This window comes from Bubalus bubalis, chromosome 3, assembly GCF_019923935.1.
Source record: "Bubalus bubalis isolate 160015118507 breed Murrah chromosome 3, NDDB_SH_1, whole genome shotgun sequence".
Lineage (NCBI taxonomy): Eukaryota > Metazoa > Chordata > Mammalia > Artiodactyla > Bovidae > Bubalus > Bubalus bubalis.
In genome coordinates, this window is record NC_059159.1 from 42,598,804 (window position 1) to 42,617,324 (window position 18,521).

Consider the following 18,521-nt stretch of genomic DNA (forward strand, 5'->3'; position numbering starts at 1 on the left):
TGTCTGGAGAGTCCCGAGGAGCCTTCCAGGGACAAGGCGATGGGAGGGGTCTGATACAATGCCCTCGTTAGTTCCTCCTGCTGGTGGCAGCGTCCTCCCCTCCCCGCCCCCAGCTCCCTCCTCTGTGTGCTGGTTTGGTTGTGGAGCTGCCTGCAGAGGCACCAGCTTTGGGGCAGTGAGAGATTTCCTCTCCGGGTGGGCTGGCATCTTCTCTCTCCCCTGGAGCCTGTGTGCCTGGCACCGCAGGCACGGGGGACCCAGCCTGCACTGGGTCTGCCGCAGCCTTGCTTCCTCCTCTGCAGGCGGCCTAGGTTACCTAAAGGACATGGGCACAGGGTGAGGTCAAGTCCCACTCACTTGGCGGTGCATCAAGATCAATAGAGGCGAGAGGCAGACTGGGCGCCCCGCCTGAAGAGCCTGGGGGGCGGGGGTGGCTGTGGGCTGTCTTCCTGGAATCCAGTGGCCAGCAAACATCCTTATTCCCCTTCGTGCTTGGCCTTGCCTGACGGAGCCCCCGTTTTCTCTGGCAGTCTCTGGTGAGCCTGATTCTGGCTTCATTTTTTCTGGACAGTGACAGGAGGTTCTTACTAGGTGAGGTTGGGGGTGGCAGGCAGGAATGAGGCTAGGTTTGGAGAAGGTGAGGGGCACCAGCCTGAACACCTAGCTTGGGAAAATGCCCTCACCCTGCATCGTGGGAGGTGAACCACACTGCCCAGGCCCATGGATGTCTGCCTGCATGCCTCTCAGGCAGGCATCTGTGTGCCTGGGCAGGGCGGTTCCCCTCCCTGCACCCATCATTACTTGGCCCTGACTTGGGGAGAAGAATCAGGTTCTGTGACGGGACACCTGGCTTGGAAATGGCTTGTACACACACACACACACACACACACACACTCACAGCAGAATTTAGTCTGGGTTGTCCTTTTTACCCAGACCCTTCCAAAGCATTTTTGCCATGAGTCCTTCTAACCAGCTGTCACCTTCTATGTGCAGAGGAAGGCTGGCCTCAAACCAGAGGACTTGGTTTCTGGGGCAGAAGAAGGACAGTTTTCCTGATTTTTAATCAGGGCCCTAGGTTCCCCACCCAACCCCTGTGTCTTCCTTAGACCACTGGTTTTGAGGTCTCGCTCTGTGCCTCTGAAGGAGGAGCCCCTGCTATAAAGAGTCTCCCCTCCTCCCTCCCCATCCCTTCTCTTCAGAATCCCCAAACTGCAGCTCTTACTGTTCTGCAGGAACAGATGCTTGGCAGATCTGAAGTTGGTTGGGAGGGCTGGTTTTGGCTGCAAGAACTGCTTTCAGCTCATTTGGGGGAGGGCAGCGTGGGCAGGGCCCACAAATCGAGAGTTGTATGTGATTGTGTGTGTTGTTAACACATTGGTACCGGGCACATTATGGATTCTGGAGCCAACTGCCTGGCTTTGAATCCTGGCCCTGATGTTTACTAGGCGCATGTGCCCAGTCATGTCTGAGTCTTTGCGACCTCACGAATCATAGCCCAGGCTCCTCTGTCCATGGGATTTCCCAGGCAAGAGTACTAGAGTGGGTTGCCATTTCCCCCTCCAGGGAATCTTTCCGACCCAGGGATTGAACCTGCATCTCCTGCATTGCAGCCGGATTCTTTACTGTTGAGCCACCAGGGAAGCCTCACTGGGTGACCCTGGGCAAATTAATTTCTCTGTGCCTCATTTCCCTCATCTGTAAAATAAGAATAATAGCACTCTCCTCATAAGGCTGTTTTGAGGATGAATGAATCAATACAAGTCACTCAAAACAGTGTCACGTCATTATCATCTGTCTCTGACAGGCTGAGAAGCTCTTGATACCTGGGAGCTTGATGGGCCATCTGCCCACAGGAATGCCACAGCCTGTTAACAGCTCAGCTCGGCTCATGGCAGGTGCAGGGAGGGGTTTACTCTTCTCCTCAGGATGATGCTTTTGCCCCTGAGGCCTTCCAGGTCGTGGGTGTTCAGTTGCTCAGTTGTGTCCAACTCCTTGTAACCCTGTGGACCGCAGCATGCCAGCCTTCCCTGTCCTTTACCATCTCCCAGAGCTTGCTCAAACTCATGTCCATTGAGTGGGTGGGGCCATCCAACCATCTTATCCTCTGCCATCCCTTTCTCCTCCTGCTGTCAGTCTTTCCCAGCATCAGGGTCTTTTCCAAAGAGTCAGCTCTTCCAGGCGGAGATGGGGAAATAAGGTCCAGGCAGGACCCCACGCTTACTCGGGGCCACAGAGTAGCCTCAGAGTGGGATTGCCTTGCCCTGAGCATCCACTGTCATCTGCAGTTTGCTGCCAGCTTTCGAAGCTCTGCTCCTATTCCTGTGACTTCCTCCAGTCAAATTCTTGGCTGATACCAGTACCTTTCAAAGGCCAGGCTTCTTTCTACTTATTTGTTTTCCAGTTGAACAAACAAACTCTACTTTTTTGTGGTCTCTTTACAAATCAATGTATTTCTTTACACCTGCCTTGCCTCTGACAGCCCATGTGGATTAGGGCTAACAGGAATTGAGGCATATGAGACTTCTCAGGTGGTCCAGTGGTGAAGGCTATATGCTTCCTTCGCCACTGGACAAGGGGGCCCGGGTTCAATCCCTTGTCAGGGAAGTAGATCCTGCATGCCACAGCTAAAGATCCTGCATGCCACAGTGTGGCAATGAAGATATCATGTGCCCCAAAGACCTGGCACAGCCAAATAAATACATTTTTTTTTTAAAGAGTATTGTGGCACAGAACAGAGAGGCAGCCGTGACCCACCAGTTCCTGGGTCTGCTCTCTGCTCCTTCCTTCACACATAGGAGTTTGCCCACACACTCGCACCTTGAATTTTCTAGCTACTGTTGCAAAACTTTTCAAGTGAAGTGCCTGTGGTAGAACGTGGTAGCAGTCGGATCCGTGCCTTGCTGTCTTGTTCCTCCCGAGGGAGCTTGTTGGAGCCTCTCTAGCATGATGAGCGTGCCCGAGTCCTCCTCCCGCCCCTCCTCTTTAGCTTTATCCAGATGACATTGCAGGGAAGTGTCCAGCCATGGTCCCCAATACTCCAGGGCAGACCTCCTGGCTTTCTGCTCAGTACAAGACTTCACTGCCTTATTTGCCCTCAAGAGTTCAGGGTTCTGCTGGCAATTCTCCTTCTGGGAGTGCTAACATCAGATGAGTCCAGCAGCCGGTGATGTGGGGAAGCCCTCAGGCCACTGCATTCCAGATGTCTTACCCATGCATGGTCCAGAGACTCTGCAGAAACAAGGAACGATTGTGTGGCACTGAGGGGCTTTCTCCCAGGCCTGGGATGCCTTGGGGTGGGAGCTGGCTTCCACTCAGCCTTGCCTTTTCAGCCCCTCGGCATCTGGCTTCTGCTCCCAGGCTGGGGGTTCAATTGCGGCTACCATCCCTTCCCCCACTTCTCTCTGAAGCCTGGAGGTCAAGGCAAAGCACATGGGGACAGGAGTCTAAGCTGAATCTGGGTCAGGGGTGGGAGAGAACAGCAGGGGGGTCAGGGACAATGCCTGAAGGAGTCTTTGTCAGAGACGACTAAGACTTTGTCAAGGACAAGCTGAACAGGGATCCTCTGGACCAGACCTTCCCAGTAGAAAGTTCTGCAGAGTGATAACTGTTCTGTCATCTTTGCTTTCCAGCTTGGTAGCTGTTAGCCACACGTGGTTACTGCCTACTTGAAAGGTGGCCAGTGTGACTAAGAACTGAATTTAAAACTTCATTTGATTTTTAATTTAATCAGAAGCATTCCTTTGTTTCAGTTTAAATAGCCACACTTAACTAATGACTACCATGTTGAATAGGGCAGCTCTAGATAGCTCATTCAGGAAGAGATGGTGGAGTGGTCTGGAAGCTTGTCTCCTCTTGCAGCCCCCGCCCGGTGAGTCTGGGTGGGGGCATGTTTTCCCTTCCTCCCAGGAAGGAAGGCTTGTCCTCTTGGGCAATTTCTACACTTCACCAGCTCAGGAATCCTGATGCCCCAGGGCCAACAGGTCCTGGCCGTGTGCACCACAGCCGTGGTAGTGCTTCCCCAGCTCGCCAAGCGTGTTTTCTGCCCAGCCTGGTAACACACAGGCACTCACATGCCCCAGTGGATTTGGCCAGGGCTCTTAACGTGGAGGTGTGGGTTGGTAGGAAAAGTAGAAGCTTCTGCATCTTCCTTCCTGCTTCTATGGAGTTTGGATCTGTGCTTTATTTTGACTTCAAAGGATTCTAGAAACAGGCCCAACAGAGGTCCCCAAAGGTGAACACACAGATCCTCAAACATTTATTGAATGTCCAGTGTTTGGAAGACACTGAGGTTTAGCTGAAAGAATGGCTCTGACTTTGAGAATAAATAGCACAGGCTTCCAGCTCACACCCCAGGAGACCTCACTGATATTTTATTTAAACTGGTGCGTCTGACCCTTAAACTGGGTTTCCTTTTTTTTTCTCCTGTGGACATAGAGAAGAGTTGTCGATTATGTGAAAAAGAGAAGAACAGTTCTTCATTATGCCTATCGGCTCCTATCTCTCAGAGGGGGCAGGGATGGGAATATTGTGTCATTCATTTACTAGTGCCCCGAGTCTTGGTGGAATTTGGGGCAGGAGAGTGGAGGATGTTGGGAAATCATCCTCAAGGCTGGCCCTTGGCTTTGGACCTTGTGGGAGCTTGGCAAGCAGAGCCAGTTTGGAAATCCCCAGGGGCCATGAGGAAATCCCCAGCAGCTGAGAGTCCTCAGGGAGCAGGAGGCCAAATGGAGCCACCAGTCAGGTGGTCCCTGCCAGCAGCCAGGACCTGACTTCGAGGAAATGGACTCCTGGTCTTGTCAGAGAGGACAAGCCCAGACTTCCCTGCCTGGGCTCTGTGCCCATGAGATGGTATGGGGTCCACAGGCTCTGAGCAAGCCTTTGGGTTTGCAGAGACAGGGACTTGGGGAGCCCTAAGCCTTAGTGGGATTCCCTGGTGGCTCAGACGGTAGAGTCTGCCAGTGTTGCGGGAGACCCAAGTTCGATCCCTGGGTAGGGAAGATCCCGTGGAGAAGGAAATGGCCACCCACTCAGTATTCTTGCCTGGAAAAAATCCCATGGACAGAGGAGCCTGGGGGCTACAGTCCATGGGGTCGCAAAGAGTTGGGACACAACTGAGCGACTTCACAAACCTCAGTGACCACCTCTGGGGCAAGCCCACTGACCCTTCTGGATTGCTTGTCCCAGAACTGTCCCCACCACACAGGCTCAAGGTGTCCCTGGAGTCTTCTCTTTATTCATGAAGTCATCCATTCATCCGTTTTATTCCATCAGTAAGCGTTTGAATGCCTACTATACATGAGGACTGTTTTGGGCTGTGGGAATGGAGCAGTGATGAGCACAAAGTCTGCGCGGAGCTCGTCCTTCTCGAAGTACGCATGGGGTGAAGGGAGAGGCCATCTTGACATTTCAGCCTCCTCTCCAGGGGGCGCCTCTTGGGGGCGGGGCCGGGAAGGCGACCCCGAGGAGGTGATATCCCACTGCCTGGGCCCTGGCGGACCCTTGAGAAGGAGGCGGCCGCCCTCTGCCGGGCTTTAGCAGCAACACAGGGCGGATGCACCGCGGGATTCCAGGCGCATGTGCCGACCTGGCCCCGCCCTCCCGATCCCGCCCTTGCGCTGGCGATGAGCGGGCGGAGCCGGGAAGTGTAGGCCTCAGGGGTTGGGGGCGGGGCCAAGGCTGACTGGGCCCCTAGCCACCTCCTAGGCAGGATTATCTGCCCAGCCCTGGGTGTGCACCCTGGGTCTCAGCAGGTTTCCTTTAGCCCTCCTCCCCTCCCAGCAGGTTTCCTCTAGCCCTCCTCCCCATCCCTAGGCTTCTTCAAGGAGGTCTGTTGATTATTGGTTATTGATGCCCAACAATTAAAAAAAAATTGATGCCCACTTGTTATTGATGCCCAACAATTAAAAAAAAAAACACCTTTAGTATCTCAAAGGGTACCAGTCACTACTAACACCCTTACACTGTTGTTTCATAGGCGAGAAGACGTTTGTTACACACACACACACAGGTAATAAAGGATAATCCTTCCCAGCAGAGGAAAGTCACAAGTACTGAGGAACCTTTGAACTGATCACCCTGGAGAATGCATTTGTCTGATGGTGAGGCGTTTCCTACCCCAGGAAGCATAAATGCTCCAGCCCCTCCCCAGCCATCAGAGCTGAGTGCTGGAAACAGGATTTGTCCTAGCTTCCCTAAATAAAGAGTTCTATTGCATGCTTCTCTCATAGCTCAGTTGGTAAAGAATCTGCCTGCAATACAGGAGACCCTGGTTCAATTCCTGGGTCGGGAAGATCCCCTGAGAAGGGATAGGCTATCCACTCCAGTATTCTTGGGCCTCCCTGGTGGCTCAGCTGATCAAGAATCCGCCTGCAACGCGGTCAACCTGGGTTCAATCCCTGGGTTGGGAAGATCCTCTGGAGAAGGGAAAGGCTACCCACTCCAGTATTCTGGCCTAGAAGAGAATTCCATGGACTGTGTAGTCCACGGGGCCACAAAGAGTCAGACACGACTGAGCGACTTTCACTTTCACATTGCATGCTAGGTCGCTTCAGTTGTGTCTGACTCTTTGAGACCCTATGGACTGTAGCCCACGAGGCTCCTCTGTCCATGGGATTCTCCAGGCAAGAATACTGGAGTGGGTTGCCATACCCTCCTCCAGGGGATCTTTCTGACCCAGGGATCAAACCCACCTCTCTTACATCTCTTGCATTGGCAGGTGGGTTCTTTACCGCTAGTGCCAGGGGGGCAGGCCAAGAGTCCTATTAGTGACATTTTATACATGGCAAATTAGTAATAGTACAATGGATACTACACAGTTAGAATCCATTTATGGAGACAGTGCTTATAGCCTTTTTCTTTTTTTGAGTTCTGATTAAAGGGGAATAACAAAGACAAATGGGGTCAGAGCAGTATTCTTTCATTAATATGTTAACTAGAATCTCAGTCTCAATGTTTTACAAATGATCTCCCTCTAAACCAGCCTCAAGAAATTCAGTCTAGTGGTTAGGGGATGAAACAAACAAAACCCCAAAAAACCCAAAACAGGCATTGTGCTTCCCCACAGTGTTCACCTTGAGGTATTACATGTCAAAACTAGTTTCACAAGTAAACCACTTACTCCTTGGAACCTCCTGCCTAGTCTGCCCCAGCTCTTCTCAGCCACTTTGCCTGGCCCAGTGCCCAAAACAGAGCCAAGGACCGTTCACTCATCCAATGCCACCAATGTGGGAGAGCAGGGTAGTTGAAACTGTTCAGTTCAGTTCAGTTGCTCAGTTGTGTCCATCTCTTTGTGACCCCATGAATTGCAGCACGCCAGGCCTCCCTGTCCATCACCATCTCCTGGAGTTCACTCAAACTCATGTCCATTAAGTCAGTGATGCCATCCAGCCATCTCATCCTCTGTCGTCCCCTTCTCCTCCTGCCCCCAATCCCTCCCAGCATCAGAGTCTTCTCCAATGAGTCAACTCTTCACATGAGGTGGCCAAAGGACTGGAGTTTCAGCTTTAGCATCATTCTTTCCAAAGAACACCTAGGACTGATCTCCTTTAGAATGGACTGGTTGGATCTCCTTGCAGTCCAAGGGACTCTCAAGAGTCTTCTCCAACACCACAGTTCAAAAGCATCAATTCTTCGGCGCTCAGCCCTCTTCACAGCCCAACTCTCACATCCATACATGACCACTGGAAAAACCATAGCCTTGACTAGATGGACCTTTGTTGACAAAGTAATGTCTCTGCTTTTGAATATGCTATCTAGGTTGGTCATAACTTTCCAAGGAGTAAGCATCTTTTAATTTCATGGCTGCAATCACCATCTGCAGTGATTTTGGAGCCCCCAAAAATAAAGTCTGACACTGTTTCCACTGTTTCCCCATCTATTTCCCATGAAGTGATGGGACCAGATGCCATGATCTTAGTTTTCTCTATCTAAATATTCCTTTGGTCCTCATTCTTTTCTCCACAGCTAATTGCACATATAGGCTTCCCTGGTGGCTCAGTGGTAAGGAATCTGCCTGCCAATGCAAGAGATGCAGGTTCCATCTCCGGTCTGGGAAGATCCCCTGGAGAAGGAAATGGCAACCCACTCCAGTATTCTTGCCTGGGAAATCCCACGGACAGAGGAGCCTGGCGGGCTATAGTCCATAAGGTTGCAAAAGAGTTAGAAATGACTTAGCAACTAAACAACAAGTTGCACAAGTACCTTTCAGATCAGTTGGTTAAATCCAGTGGGTATTTACTGAACACCTACTATGTGCCTAGTTCTACAGGGTGGGATGGTCTCTAAAGGAAGTAGGAAATGTTCTTGTTCTCCAGAGAGAGAAGAAGGCTTAAACATATTACACAAATGTATTACCATCAAAACATCAGTTTGGTCATGGCATACATTCATTCATTAAAATTCAATAAATTCAAATACAGCTCACTACCCGCCCTTCCACCACACACGCACAACCAGTGCGAAAGTAGAGCTTTCCTATGAAACCTTTTGGAAGATGAAATGGTGTAAAGTGAAGAAGCAATTACCTTGGGGCACATTTTGCTAATGGATGCATTACAAAATCATGAAGCACAGATACAGATTCAGTTCAAAGCTCTGGTGATTTGATGCTGAGAGGCTGAGTGTGGTTCCTGGGGAAGGAGCTTGGCAGGGTTGCCCGGGGTGTGTGCTGCCTCTAAAACGCTTGCTGCAAAACAAACGCTGGACGCAGTGTTTACTTTTATAGCATTTTTTTTTTCCGTAAAAGCGAACCACCTCTTCAGATTTCTTTTGCTTGTCGGAAGCAGGTACTAATGTAGGTCTTCTGTAAAGCTAAGTAGTGTAAAGCAAACTTTCAAAAAGCAGAGGATACCTGTATGTGGTTGTGTAGGAAACTGTATTACTTGTAGTCTGAAACTGTAACCATTATATTTTGTCTACTTCACTGTGTACATTATGCTTTCAGATATAAGGATGGTATATACAAAAGCATGTGTACTGTATTTTGTGAGCAAGTTAAGGGATTTTTAAGAGTACTTTTGACTGTATTCTATTTTTGTCTTACATGCTGACTTTGGGGAATCTAACCCCCCCATGGGTGTGACTCCCATGTATGTGACAGAGCACAGTGCTGAGTATATTCAAGAATCACCATGCATGAGCGGTGATATTAATATTTACGTATAGACAGTGAACGCTGTAGTTTTTAGTAATAATGTAATCACTATTGACCATTTGCCAGACCTAATGCTAGGTGATTTCCACGTACTATTTTTTTAAATTCTCACAGCAACCCAAAAAGATAAGTATACTATAAGGCAAAAAAGTGGAAAGTTTAAGAAGTAACTTCCCCTTAGGTCAGACTGCAAAAAAAAAAAAAAAAGAGGCTGAGCTGAGATTCAATCTTTGCACTACCACATTACGCAGGCCTTGGGTTTTAGAAACGGCTTCATGAAGGAGGTGGGACTCAAGATGGACTTGGAGAAATGGGGAGGGTTGGGAAGGTGGAGAGGCTTTCAGAAGTAGAGGCTCTGAGGCTGATGAGGGTTTGCGGTCTTGTCTGAGAGAGTGAGAGCCTGGCGTGCTGGGGAGATGGCGAGGGTGAGAGAAAGGTGAAGAGAAGTCCTGAGGAGGAGCCAGATTGTGGCCGTCCTTGGAGGCACTTGAGGCACCCAGCGTGGTCTGGCTAGCTGTGGGAGCCATAGGGCAGGTGTAAGGACCAGGCCCCATAACAGCACTGAGCGTTGGGCCACAGAGAGACCAGCATGGTTATGTGTGAAGCTGAGGGGTTGCCAGGACCCCAGCTTCCCTCTCTGAATGAAGAGGTCTTCCTTCTCACGAAGAGAAGTGAAACTGCTCCGAGAAGGTCCCCGTCAGTAACACCAAAAATCTCAGAGACAGAGTAGACAGGACCTAGTCATGAGCAGAACCTCAGAGTGGACGGGCCTGTGGTTACCAGAAGTCAGAACAAGACTGTGCAGATAAAGTGACCCTCAGTCACCCAGAAGCTTCCAGGACACTGCTGAATGGGAGGGGCGCCCCAAAGGTTCTCATGCAGCCAAAATAGAGAACACCCAGTCTGTGTGTGAAAACCCAGGCCCTTCACTCCCAGCAGAGGCTGTGGGCTCACCGACATCCCACTGGTTCTGCTCTGGCCTCTTCTGTCAGGCTTGGTTATCAGGTTTTACAGCCTTTGGCAGAAACAGCTTGTCAGCAGGAGGTGAGACTGCTGGAGATAGGCACGTTGACAGGCAGTGACAGCAGGGGTAGGGGACAAATGGACTGAACGAACAGCAGATACACAGACACAGAGGGAGTCGGAAGCCACAGGGGTGGAGCGAGGCTTCACGTTGGCTGCGGTGCCAAGACGGGCCTGGAGAGTGCCTCGGAGAGTGGTTCAGGGCATCGATGAGGCAGAAGCCAGGCTGTAAGTCAGGAGCTCAGAGTTTAAGGTGTTTGAGATGAGTTCTGTGCCACAGACAGTAAAGAATCTGCCTCCAATGCAGGAGACCCGGCTACCATCCCTGGAGAAGGGAAGACCCCCTGGAGAGAGGAATGACAACCCACTCCAGTATTCTTGCCTGGAGAATCCCATGGACAGAGGAGACGGGTGGGCTACAGTCCATAGGGCCGCAAAGAGTTGGACACGACTGAGAGACTAACACTTTCCCTTTCAGAGCATTTTAACTGAAGAAATTTAGAGAGTCTATAAAAAGTCTGTTATTTTTATGATTTTAAGTAGTCACAGAATTGAGAAAATTACTTAAAATAGAAAATATTTTGTCCCTTAAAGGGGGTAGACTTCAGTTACCTGGAAATTTTGCTTATGATGTCCCTTTTCTCCCCCTAATGATCACAGATAATAACTGTTAAAACTTATTGAAAACGTATGGGCTTTGCAAGTCCCACTTCATTTAATCCCTGCAATAACCCTATGTGGTAGGCACTGTTTTTCTCCCCATTTTACAGGTGAAGAAATGGAAGCACAGAGTTAAGTTGTGTAGTTTACTACATGGAGGAGCCAAGATTAAACCAGGCAGTCTGACTCTGGAGGTCTCACTGACTTAAGCACAGTACACTGTGAATAATTCCTTTAAAGCAGTGATCCTCAGAATCATCTGGAGGGCTGGTAAAACCATAGATGCTGGGTCCCCTATCCAGAGTTTCTGATTCAGCAGGTCTGGGGTGCAACTGTAAAATTTACATTTCTAAAAAGTTCCTAGGTGATGTTGATCCTGCCAGGCCGGGGACCACATTTTGAAAACCAAAGCCATTTCACCAACTGAGGTTTCGCCAATCTCATACTAACAGTATCAGTGCAGCCTAATCCTTGTTTCGCAGATGACAGAAATTTAAGTCATCTGCTCATGGTCGCACAGCTAAATCATTCAGTCCTTCATTCACTGACTCTCTTATTGATTCAACAAACAGGTACCTCTGCCTTAGGCCTTATGTTCACCCTCCAATCAAGCAACTCTCAGCTGTGGCTGCATGTAGGAATCACCTGGGGAGCTTTTAAAAATCCCAGTGTCCGGGCTGCCCTCCCAGACCAATCAGATCAGAAACTGGGAGGAAGTGGTGGGATCCAGGCGTCGGTATCTTTAAAGTCCCACAGGGGTTTTCAGTGTGCTGCCGAGGTTGGCATCATTTCGTCAAGAAAGCCCTGGAGATGCAGAGACCTGTGACACGTGGTACATGCCCCTGAGGGGCCAGATCATCTTCATAGGAAGACACACCATTCCCTAGGAAGCAGTTATTGCTGTTAGTCACTCAGTCTTGTCTGACTCTGCAACCCCATGGACTGTAGCCCGCCAGGCTCCTCTGTCCATGGGATTTCCCAGGCAAGATACTGGAGTAAGTTGCCATTTCCTTCTCCAAGGGATCTTCCTGACCCAGGGATCAAACCCGGATCTCCTGCATTGGCAGGTAGGTTCTTTACCACTGAGCCACCTGGGAAGCCCCCTCCCTAGAAAGCAGTGCTTGAGTGCTAAGGCGCTTCAGGCATGTCCGGCTCTTTTTGACCCTATGGACTGTAGTCTGCCAGGTTCCTCCGTCCATGGAATTCTCCAGCCAAGAATACTGGAATAGGTTGCCCTGCCTCCTCCAGGGGATCTTTCTGACCCAGGGATCGAACTCGCATCTCTTACGTCTCCTGCATTAGCAGGAGGGTTCTTTACCACTAGCACCACCTGGGGAGCCCAGTCCTGATGGCTGGTACAGTGAGTGGCAGGTAGGAGGTGGAGCTGGGCTTTGGTCATCTTGGGCAGTGCTTAGCAGCCTTTTCACTGGGCTCACTGGAGCGGCCAGGATGACAGGCCTGGGGTCTCCAGACCCCCTGCTGGGCCCTGGTTAGGTGACAATTCTGCTCAGGCTTCTTAGCACCCTCACCCCACCATCGCTCTTCCCGGAGAGGAAGAGGGAGGTGACAGCTGTTTCCTTTATTCTGCAGAGCTGACAGCGTCTGAGACAGCTTCAGAAGACCTGTCTCTTGGCTCCTTCCCACCTGCTCCCAGCCCCCATTTTGGCCTCATGGGTGTCCCCAGCCCTGGTCTGGGCACCCTGGGATACTAACTCCACAGGCTTCTCTCCATGTGGAGCACTGGCCTGTCACTGCAGCCCTTGCTCACCAGCCAGACACCCACAATTTCCTCTGCCTGCAGGCCCACCCACCCCGCCCCACCAGCCCCACCCTCCTCAGTCGCTGCCAGTGTGGGGGAGAGGGATGTCTACACGGAGCGTGCAGTCAATTCTATGCACGTCCCCGGTGTATTTATAACAGGGAGGCGGCCACAGTGGGCCTCAGACTGATCGTGTGGGTCTCCGCTCCTGCTGGACTTCATGGGGTGGCCATGCGGCTGCTGTTTGGGCACAGCATGCAGCGGGCCCTGTGTGTGTCTGTTGCTGTTGTTGTATCGGAGGTGACGTTAGTGGTTGTCTTGGCCTCTGCCGCAGTCATTAGATGGCTGGGGTGAGCCTATGATTGCGTGTTCTCAAGAACACCGTGCTGTGATCGAGTGTTCATGCGTGCTGGTGTGTGTGTGTGTACGTATGCTCATCTTGATCCTGGCCTGTGGGGCTGGGGGGCTGCAGGTCTCAAATTCCTCTGCTATTTTTAGGGGCCATATCAGCTCAGCTGTCGGGAGCCTGGGTGTGTGTCAGTTGGAAAGTCTCCCCCCTCCCTGTCCCTTGCCCCTAGCCCTCCAACACCTCCGGCCCCCCACCCCCACCCCACGTCCTTCCCCTGAGAGCCTCCTCCTCCTCCTCCACGCACGCTGTATCCCGCCTCTGCCTCCTAGCATACCTGGTTCCCGCAGTCCTCCCGGCCAGGCCACTCAATCTCTCACTCTCGCCGACTGGCTCTGGCCAGGGTTGGGCAGCTCTGGCCGGGAGGGGCCTGGGGAGAGGGAGGGGAACAGGGGCGGGGCCGCTGCCAGTGCTATTTTGAGCCGCTAACGGGAGCAGCATCGGAGAGGAGACTCCTTGCTCTGGGCTGCTCCGGGCCAGGCCATGCGGGTGAGTGTCCCTGTGACCCCCCACCCCGGAAACGCCCCAGACTCCTCACGCTATTTCCTCATTTAGGAAAGGAGGGGCCTTTTTGTCGTTTCCCTCGATGTGGCTGAAGTAGGTGGGGAGGGAGGGGTCAGGCTCCTCTCTTGGCCTCTTGGTGGGGAGGGAGTCCTTCATCCTCACAGCCTCTGCCTCTCTGAGGCAAGGGGCAGGGACTCCTGGGTCTGACTCATGACTTCGGGAGTTTGGGGGGGGGCACCATCCTCTAAACCTCAGGGTCCAGGGACTGTATCAGTCACCCCACCTGCCAGGACACGCCTTCCCCACAAACCGTGAGTGCCCCAGGCCTTCATTCCTGGCAATGCTATTTCCTCCCGAAGCCCAGAACCCCAGCATCTCCCAGGCCTTTGGAAGTCCTGTCCCTGGTTTGCGTTGCCAGCAGAGCCCTCCACCTACCCCCCACCCCTCTTTCCTCCGGGTGAACAAGAGAGAGGGGCTTGAGAGGGCTGATTTGGGGACTTGTCAGGGCTCCCCCATCAGAGCACCTGAGGGTGGGCTCAGCGTCACCTCCTCCATTTCTGTGAATCGGACACTCGAACGGGGCACAGATGGCATCTTGGGGATGCCCTGACTCTCTACAGGTCTCTTTTTTAGCAGAGATTACTTCAGAAGAGTAAGTTCCTTAAAAAAGCAAGTGAGGAGAGACAGAGCTGCCCTCAGTGTGTCTGCTCCCCCCACGCCGCTCCTCCCGGCCACCAAGGATAAGGTTTTCAGTTGTGTCAGCAGTTGGCCGAGTCTAGGAGCTGGCCTGGCGGGGGTGGATCAGGAGCCTGAGATGTGCCCGAGAGCATTTGTGTCCCCCTGTGCCCAGAGCCTGCCCCGCCCCAGCCTCAAAACTGGCACCAGCTCCGAGGTGTGTGGGCGGGCTGGGGGTGGAGCCTGAGAGACTTCACACCCTGGGAGTGGGTGCTTCCTGCTTAACACCCCACCCCACCCCACCCCTGCCCACCTTGGGCATCCAGGTCTCTGGCACAAGGTCACAGATTTGGGGCCATGCACGATGATGGCCAGGCAGTTGGCAAAGTGCCCTGCAGGTGGGCAGTGAGGATCCCCAGAGAAGGGGGGCCCCCCCAGCAGGTCTGGCCGTTGGAAGAGGAAGCCTGGGCCTTCTGCAACTGCAGTGCTCACAGGAAGCCATCCCAGTGCACCTGCTTCCTCTAGACTGGCCTGGCCGGCGGAGGCCTCTCACTTGGCGGCTTTCTGTTCCGCCCTGGGCCGGAGGAGGGCTCTCGCTGGAGGCTGAACCCAAGGGGCTGGGCTGTCCCTGCCAAACTCTTCTCCCCTTTCTCCTCTGGCAGCCTGGCCTTGAGGGCATTCCTGGCAGAGCCACCCCCATTCCTCCCAGGCAGCTCAGTATAAAGCTTATTGCAGTCACGGGCAGGTGGAGGGGTAAGGCTATCTCTGGAAAACCTCTGCTTTCTACCCAAATTGTTGCTCTGGCAGGAGGTGTCATGGGAGGTCAGTGACGCAGGTGAACCAAGGAAGGGAGGGGGCAGGGCTACCTTCTGCCCCCTAACATGAGCCTCCGAGGTTCCTGCTGGAGGACAGACCTGGGTGTGCGTCCCAGTCGGCTACTTGCTCCCATGAGACTTTTGTTGTTGTTCAGTCGCTATGTCGTGTCTGACTCTACGAACCCATGAGACCTTGGACAGATCAGTCCTGAGCTTCGTTTTGCTCATCTGTAAAGTAGGAATCAAACTAGTATCTGCTTCAGAGGGATGTTGTGAGGATTAGTTGAGATAATGCATGTCAAGGGTTCAGCACAGTGCCTGATACTTAGTACATGCTCAATAAAGGCTAACTGTTCTTACCGGTATTTCTTCCTCACACCGCCACCCTCCTCTCCCATCCTTAGATAAGTTGGTGCTAGGTTAGGACTAGCAGGGAGAGGGTCACCTGGGAGATACCCTCTGCATTCAAATGGTAGAGGGGAGAGCTGCCAGGCTCCTTGGTCACAAGTGGCAGATCTTCTCTTCCTTTAGGCACTCACTCTTGGGGTGTCCACTGTCCTTGGGGGCTCACAGTGGGTGGATGTCTTGCATGGACATTTGGGCCTCAATGCATTTGCCCAGGCTGAGCACTCCATGCCTTGAGGGTGCCTGGTGGGCGGGATGATTCTCCTAGGGGCGATGATTCTCCTTTGTGCACCCATTCCCTCCTGCAAGGGACCCAGAGGATGATAAGTAAAGAGCGGATGGTCCTGCTTGTGATGCGGAGGGTGAGACCCAGCCTGCCCCAGCCCCCCAACCCAACCCCAGCCTTGGAAGCCTTCAGGGCAGAGGGTAGATGGGTCTCTCCACACATTTCTTGGATTTTTCCTCCTTGAGAACAAATGTTTTTGGCTGTTATCTCTTCCGCTTTTTCTTTTTTATGGACTGTTTTGCCATCTTTATAATAGAAATAAATAGTAAGTAACAAATACATAACACAATAAATAACCAAGTGTTTCTATTGCGTCTAATTTGCACAATTTACAAGATTGTTATGATCACTGTTTGCTTACTATTTAGGTTCTAGTGTTTTTGATTGATGTTATTTTAGGAGGAGTTTTCCATATGGCTACATTGTCCACGTATTTGTTAGTTTAAATGGCAACATAACAATGGATTATACTAATTTAGCACAGTTTACCTGACCCCCCTCCCACTCTAGGGAGTTAATTACTTCCAATTTAGGGCTATTATAGATGGTGCATCTTTGCATAGGTTTGTGTGTGTGTGTGTGGCAGGGAGTGGTTTCTCCTAAGTCAGCTTATACATTCCCGAAGATGGGATGGCTACTGTTGGCTCTGCAAAGAGCTACTAAGCAATTTCAGAGTGTCCTGCTCTCCCCTCATCCCCATGGCAATTGGGTTTACTATCTACTCATTGTTGCTAAATTTAGAGATTATACCTCCCTTGTTTTTCCCCACATCCCTGGGAATCGGGATGGACAACTTTATTCTCGATAATTTACAGCCAACGGAAGAGACCAGATGGGAATAAGAGGTTTGTACAGAGGAGCCCCATTGCAGGACCGTCAGGCAGCAAACATCTATTAAGTGCCCACAGTATGATGAGTAAAAACAGAGTCCTGCCCATGAGGAAATCACAGTCTGGAGAGTGATCTAGGCAGCACAAGCAGCTCCCAAGATCCATCCTGGCTGTGAATCGCAATGCTCCCACCTGCCAGCTGGGGGGCTCTCAGTGCGGGACTTGCCTTCTCCATTTCCTTACCCAGAAAGTGCGTTGTTGTGAGGATTAGGTGAGGAGGGAGTGTGAAGCACCTACCCCTGTACTGAGTACCACAGTGAGGATTTGGTGAGCCTTGGTTTCTCTCCCCTTCCTGGAAGAGAAGAGGCCAGGAGTGCCAGAGAGGCAGGAGGTGGCCAGAGCCTTAGAGAGTGGCGGGGTTGTGGTCCCTTTGCAAGTCCAGAAACTCAGTTTGGACACGTTGAATGCTGGTAAGCTCCGCCCTTTCAATCTCTGCTTTGGCTGGACCCAGGCCTCCCGGAGCTCGATGCTGACACAGATCTTAACCAGAGGTGGCCACTAAGGATGACTCAGCCCCCCAGCCCTGCCTGACACAGCAGAAAAGATGGGCCTCCAAGGGAGCCGCACAGGCTTGCAGCCGGAGCCACTGGGGTTGAAACCCCAGCTCCACCACTTACCAGCTCTGTGACTTCATCTCTGAGTCTTCTTCCTCGTCAGTAAAACGGGAATAATAATGGTTCTCCTATCCTAAGGCTATAAGATTTATATACAAAAATACACATAAAACACCTTTACAGGGCCCTTCTCATTGTAGTGTTCCAGGTTCAGTAATGAATGTTGTTGAAAATGTCTGAACTCACCAGAGAAAGGACAGGTCAGAGAAGAGAGGCTGTTGCTCCCAGGCACCCTCGCTCCACAGAACCATCAGGTCTCAGTTCTGCTAGGGCAGCAGAGAGAGATGCAGGTGACTGTAGCAGAGATGCTGCCACCATCTTTGGGACTGCATTCCTTACCTGTTCTCTGTTTCTTAATTCTAATTTTAGTTAAAATCTAGTGATAAGGAAGAGAGGAAAAGATCCAGGCACTTGAGCACAGAAGCCACAGAAAGACTTTCCTCCAGGGAAAAGCCTACGTCTGTGGTCGGAAGGATGCTCCTGAGGAGCAGCTGACGTGGAGGCAGCCCGGTGTCCTCAGAGCCTGAGGCTGACAGGCTCCTCTCTGGACACACGGGAGAGCTGGAGCAGGGCATCAGAGGATGAGTCAGTGAATTAAACAAGCCAACTTACAGTCTAGAATATAACCTGACAATAGGGTAGAATCTTCCATGGTGGCTCAGTGGTCAAGAATCTGCCTGCCAATGCAGGAGATGAGGGTTCGATCCCTGGGTCAGGAAGATCCCCTGGAGAGGGAAATGGCAACCCACACCAGTATTCTTGTCTGGAGAATCCCATGGACAGAGGAACCTGGTGGGCTACAGCCCATGGGGTCGCAGAGGAATTGGACACAACTTAGCCACTAAACAGCAACAAATAGGATAGAAACATAAACAAAGCAAGTTAAAAATAATTCACTGAAAACAAAATATTCTCTCCTCTTTTTTTTTTTTGCTATGAATTCGTAATAAGTAAGAATAAGAGTGATAGGCTTCCCTGGTGGCTCAGTGGTAAAGAATCTGCCTGCAGTGTAGGAGATGCAGGTTCAACCCTGGGTTGGGAAGATCCCCCGGAGAAGGAAGTGGCAACCCCCTCCAGTATTCTTGCCTGGGAAGTCCCATGGACAGAGGAGCCTGGCGGGCTACAGTCCATGGGGTCGAAAAGAGTCAAACATGACTTAGTGACTCAACAACAACAATAAGAATGAACCAGTTTAAACTCCGCTGACTTGAACAGATTCTTGAGATGACACCTCTCCCTGGGCTGAGGCAGATTCCACCTGTTGAGTTTCGAGAGGACCCACCCTGGTTTCTAACCCCCGGACGGGGCAGCTGTGTTGTTGTTCCCCAGGCTC

At 51.7% G+C, this 18,521-nt stretch overlaps 1 protein-coding gene across 16 annotated transcripts in view; it reads left to right on the top strand.

Moving 5' to 3' along the window:
• MYO18A (myosin XVIIIA) overlaps positions 1-18,521 on the top strand; it is a 100,787-nt gene that overhangs the window by 24,692 nt on the left and 57,574 nt on the right. Inside the window, exon 1 of one of the 16 annotated variants that reach the window (XM_006042160.4) lies at positions 13,397-13,488. The exons of the other annotated variants lie outside the window; for them this stretch is intronic. Within the exon in view, the coding sequence (XP_006042222.4) occupies positions 13,483-13,488 (6 nt within the window). The 5' untranslated portion in view covers positions 13,397-13,482. Of the gene's footprint in view, positions 1-13,396; positions 13,489-18,521 lie in introns of those variants that run through there. 16 annotated transcript variants of the gene reach the window in all.